General features: G+C 37.4%; 1 protein-coding gene across 2 annotated transcripts; it reads left to right on the top strand.

Annotated features, from left to right (window-relative positions):
- The first annotated feature begins 1,820 nt into the window (after positions 1–1,820).
- Positions 1,821–4,549, top strand: LOC146547582 (gamma-glutamylaminecyclotransferase B-like). Of its 2 annotated transcripts, none has more exons than XM_085265692.1 (2): positions 1,821–1,984; positions 2,603–4,549. In XM_085265692.1, exon 2 carries the CDS (start codon positions 2,627–2,629, stop codon positions 3,092–3,094), a length of 468 nt encoding a protein of 155 aa, XP_085121818.1. In that variant the 5' UTR covers positions 1,821–1,984; positions 2,603–2,626; the 3' UTR covers positions 3,095–4,549. The 2 variants fall into 2 exon arrangements, with proteins under 2 accessions (XP_085121818.1, XP_085121817.1); XM_085265691.1 differs by having other exon boundaries at positions 1,821–2,127.
- Positions 4,550–5,309: the final 760 nt, after the last annotated feature.

The raw sequence follows: 5,309 nt of genomic DNA, 5'->3' as shown, positions 1-5,309 counted from the left end.
ATTAATATCCAAAGAAATCTTTACCTTTTACAGCAATTTGGCTGAGGCCAATGGCATAGAATCAACCTATTAAACACCTGATTCCTAAAACTGATGAAAATTTTAAGCAGTACTGTGATGCAGGTATTACCCTTGAAGAGTTAGATAAAGCATTAGGTGCTTTATCCAACGATAAAGCCCCAGGATGTGATGGCCTGACGAGTAACTTTTACATATATTTTTGGGATCATACTAGAATCCTTGTGTTTGAGATGCTCACAGAAATTTTAGAAAATGGTTCTCTCACACACACTATGAAACAAGGGGTAGTTACACTCATACCCAAACCTGGGAAAGATCCGACACTTCTTGATAATTTAAGACCAATAAAACTCTTAAATAATGATTATAATCTTCTAAAACATATTTTTGCTAACAGATTAAAATCAGGAATAACTCAAATAATTTCTTACACTCAGTCCAAATTTATAAAAGGCCACTCAATCCATAATAATATCTGCCTTGTTCTGGACTTGATTGACTATAACTACCTAATTAATAACAAAGGTTTTTCCTAGTTTTAGACTTTTACAAATCCTTCGATATGATAGAGCACGAGTTTATGTTTCAAGCCCTAGATTTGGAAGTGGCTTTAATAATTACTGTATAGAGACACAAACAGTTCAGTGTGTCTTCCACATGGCACCTCACAGAGATTTAGGATCTGCAAAGGAATAAAACAAGGATGTCCAATCTCACCATTGCTGTTTATCACAGCAACAGAAATGCTTTCCATACTGATTAAAAATACTATATTTGGTAAGTAATCTGTTCTAGGTAAAGAGCTCTCTATCAGCCAGTTAGCCGATGACACCGCCATTTTCTTAAATAACTTGAATCAAATCCCCAAAATTCTACAAATCATTGAAAATTTCTCAAAAGCTTCAGGCCTAAAACTGAACTCAGACAAATGTGAGATCTTATACCTTTAAAAGACTGTACTATATCTAACACTTTCAATATCCCTGTAAAAAAATCCAATGTCAAATATTTGGTATGTATATAACTTAAAACAGAACTGAGTTAGAAAACCTTAATATTTGAAAGAAAATGCAAAATTGTAGAACTCATTGAAGTAACTGGGCACAGACAGACTTATTGATTCTGGGTAGAATATTTCCAGGCTAATATACTCTGCATATACATTAGGTGTACCTAAATCAGCAATCAAATCTATTAACCAGCTAAACTTTGATTTTATATGGAAGCAAAAAAAAAAACCCCTCTATATTAGGCAAGGTAATTGAGTCAAACAATTTGAAGATGGAGGATTGCAAGCTATTGAATTTGACAGTTTAAATGGCACCCTAAAAATAAACTGGCTCAGGTCATTTTTCAAATGTCAAATCAAAATAGCCTATGGTTTTATTTTTTCCAAACAAAATATTTTCAGATCTAGGCGAAATTAATCTTTTATTTACAAGTTTTATTATATTGGAAATTAATATACAAACATAATTATAGCCCACGTAATACTCCCTTGTGGAACTATCGTTACATAGAAGTTAGAAACAAATCAATCTTTGTGCAAAAAATGGTAAGAAAAAGGCATTCATAAATGTTGATTTCTTTAATTACTTATGTCTATTTTATTTTCATTATTTGTCTTTAAATACAGCCTACAGGCTGTATTTGTTGTACTTGTTACATTTGTTTAATTAACAATTAAAAAATAAATAAAATATTTTTTCCTTTGGCACTTTAGCGCCCTCTGTTTTTGTTCCGCTTTTATTTGGATTGTTTCCACGCGTGCGCAATGTAAGCTCGCTGTCTGACACATACTCCGGAACAGTAAGAGGCGGTTGCCAACCGCCGTTAAACAGAAAAAAGAAGAAGAAGAAGAAGAAGAAGAAGAAGGAGCGCGCCTAATCCAGAGTTCTACCTCAAATTGTCACGGTGGCACGGAGATTTTTATAGTAGAAGAGCTACTTGCTGCTTATTCAAGGTGGACTTGTGCTTCTTCATGGTGGTTTTATGACAGAGATAAGCAGGAAAAACGCGTGTCACTTCACAGCGTGTGTTTTAAAACTGCATTTCCGGTATCGGTATTTTTTTTGACAGCTCGAGGGGGGTGTGAGGAACTCTAAGGTAGCCTAACTTATGCTTTATCATTACACAGTGATGACGTGGTTGCTTGGTAATTGTAACTGATGTTTAACTTACCCATAAGCATAACATGTAAACAGCGTTTTTCACTGAATGACCTCTCCCAGCTCACAGTCACAGCATGACAGGAATGTGTGCAGATCTAGTCTGACAGTTGCTGTTGTAGGAAGTGTATTGATATAGTCATGTGTAATCTGTGCATGTAATGTTAATCTGCTGATTGTGTTCCTAATTAATGTGTGTAAGGAGTACAAACTCCCAAACAGTGTTACCTAGATTTGAGTTTGATTTTCTTTTATTTTGAAGGTCTGATCATTTGAAATTAGATCAAATATACACCTCTGCACAAGTGACTGATATAATACAGAATAATAGTTAAAACTGTATAAATATTTTTGCCAGTAATACCTGCTGGGAATTTGCTCACACAGATGTTTCTTCCTTCTTTACACCGCAGGTGCGTCTTTGGTCCTCTGTCCTCATGACTCGGATCTTCGTTTACGGCACTCTGAAGAAGGGGCAGCCCAACAACTACCGCATGTTCGACAGCAACAATGGAAAGGCCGAGTACCTGGGTTCGGCGTTCACCTCCCAGAAATACCCGTTAGTGATCACCACCAAGGACAACATCCCTTTCCTGCTCAACATCCCTGGCCAGGGTCACCGAGTGCACGGGGAGATCTACAAAGTGGATGACCAGATGCTGAAATTCCTGGACGATTTTGAAAGCGTCCCAACGTTGTACCAGCAGACGGTGGTCCAGCTGGAGGTGAAGGAGTGGGTGGGGAAGATAGAAGGAGAGGAGAAGGTGTCACCGGGGAGCATCATGGACGTGTTTGTGTACACCGCCACAACGTACGAGCCAGACTGGCGCTCGCTGCCGTGCTACGAGAACTACGACTCAGAGGGAGATCACGGGCTCAAATATAATACGGAAGAAAAGCTATAAAGGGACTGATCTCACCGTGCTGACACAACTGACAAATGGACCTCTATGTGGTGAAGGAGCTCTCAGGAAAACAACACCTGGACATGGGTGCTGTTTCCTGTCGTGTGTCAAATTGAAAGAAATCTCAAGAGAAATTAATTTTAATAGCAGATAGGCAGGCTTACAATCAAAGTAAGGATAGTGTAGAGAAGGAAAAGGGCACACTGTGCCACTGAAAGTTGCATATTAGTGATGTTGTTTACAAATTTGGTTTTCTTTTTATGATTTATAATCATCTGGGAAGCATTATGATCAAACTGGAAGGCTTTTACTTTGGCGTATTGCTGTAACATGAATTGTATCTCTAACGCTAAATATTTTGGTTGGATGTCTGCTATGACACTACCGGTTTAAATGCTAAACACATGCACTTTTAATAATGCAAAGATACAGAACATACAGTAGCCGTATATGCACATCCTTTCACATGTTGTGAATGGCTGCACTGTAAACACAGATACTGGCCATCTAGTTTCTCACTAATGTGAAAATATTAATAGAAAAGCTGATCTGCAGTTCAGTAATTGCACATGTATACTAAATATAAACTGTATGGGCAACGTTCTCTGAACCACGTGCACCCATTTGTCAGCAGCTAGCTTCCTCTTACAGGATAAAAGCATAGTTTTAGAAACTGACAAGCCTCCATGTCCCTGAGAAAATCACTCCAGCCTGATGCTGTGCACCTAGAAGAATATACTCCAAACCTTTCTCAGAAAAATGAAGATGTACTGTCAGATAAGCTTATTAACACTGACTTTTTACAGTTTACTACCGTTAACTTCCAGGTGAAGCTAATATGTAAGTGCCTTCAACCTGCATTCTTTTGTATGGCCAGCCTGTGCTTCTTAAAAATGTGATTGCATAGAAGTCTGTGAGGAAATGACCCAGCTGCTTACTTGATTTATGACCTCACCAAAGAGTTTTTTGATGAGTGTGTGGTCTCAAAGAAAGTCTTATTTAATGGCATCTAGGTTAAGAAAGGCTTAGAAGAGGGTTGTCAAACATGAGGCCCAGGGGCCAGATTCAACCCGGCATGTGGGCTTTGGAAAGTTTTAAAGCTTTCCACAATGAGAAAGAGCTCAGATTCCTTTCCTATTCCTTTTTAAAAATTCTTTTCATTTACTACAGTAGAAAAAATGATTTGCACTTTAAATGTGTAGTTAAATGTGTTTATACTGACAGAAAGGAGATTTTCACTGAGTTTGACACTCTAGGCTTAGAGCATTTATATTACACAGATATGAACTCTGATTTTACACTAATCTGCAGACAATGTGTTTAATATTTACATTCTGCACATCTTTGTTTACCTCAAAAATAAAAATTCACCCTGATTTTTTTTGTATGATCTTCCATGTGCTGTGTTCATCCCCTCTAAGGGATAAACTCAATAAAAAGAGGAAAAAAAGAAAATTTTGTATAAGTTTCATTTTGTTCCATATGAACACAATCTATTAATCTTTATTTTAAAATAGTAAAATCCATAAAACCTGAGGAATACTGAAGAGAAGGTAATTAGCAATAAACCAGCAAAATCTCTGTTGGCGTTGGAAGAAGGTTTCAGGTGTTTTTCGAAACAAAAAAAAAAGAATTAAGAATGACATAATTTTAAAAAAAAACATTGCAGGATTTCTTATTGTGTCCAAACTTACATTACATTTAAGTCATCAAATTACATACAGACAGATTGTCATACAATTAAAAACACAATTATTGTGTCCACATTAGAGATGGACCGATCCAATATTATGTATTGGTATCGGTCCAATACTGACGTAAATTACTGGATCGGAAATCGGAGAGAAATAAAAAAAAATGTAATCCGATCCATTAAATATCAAAAAAGCACCTCACAAAACTTGCGACATGGCGTAACTCGGATCATAACCGTAGCACGTGACAGCAGTATGCCTCACGTGATAGAGTGGCTGTGTGTATTTGTAGCCTCGCGCTACCAATCCAGCATTTCATCTCCGAGGAAGTTATCCCAGTAAAGCAAGTGTGTAAGTTCATCTCTGAGTGTTTGTAAACAGTAGCGGTTTTAGATACGGGCGGTTGCCCGGGGCGGCATCACGGGCATCGGCAAAAAAAAAAAAAAAAAAATGCTCGTACTCATGCTGCCCCGACGTCAGCCAGCGCATATTGGGAATGGCATAAGCACCGATTGGTTTTC

Source organism: Mchenga conophoros, linkage group LG23, assembly GCF_057382185.1.
Source record: "Mchenga conophoros isolate Kocher_MC1m ecotype Shallow Benthic linkage group LG23, M_conophoros_male_GT1.1, whole genome shotgun sequence".
Lineage (NCBI taxonomy): Eukaryota > Metazoa > Chordata > Actinopteri > Cichliformes > Cichlidae > Mchenga > Mchenga conophoros.
The sequence above is the reverse complement of the archived record's forward strand: the minus strand, read 5'-3'. Positions and strand labels throughout refer to the sequence as shown.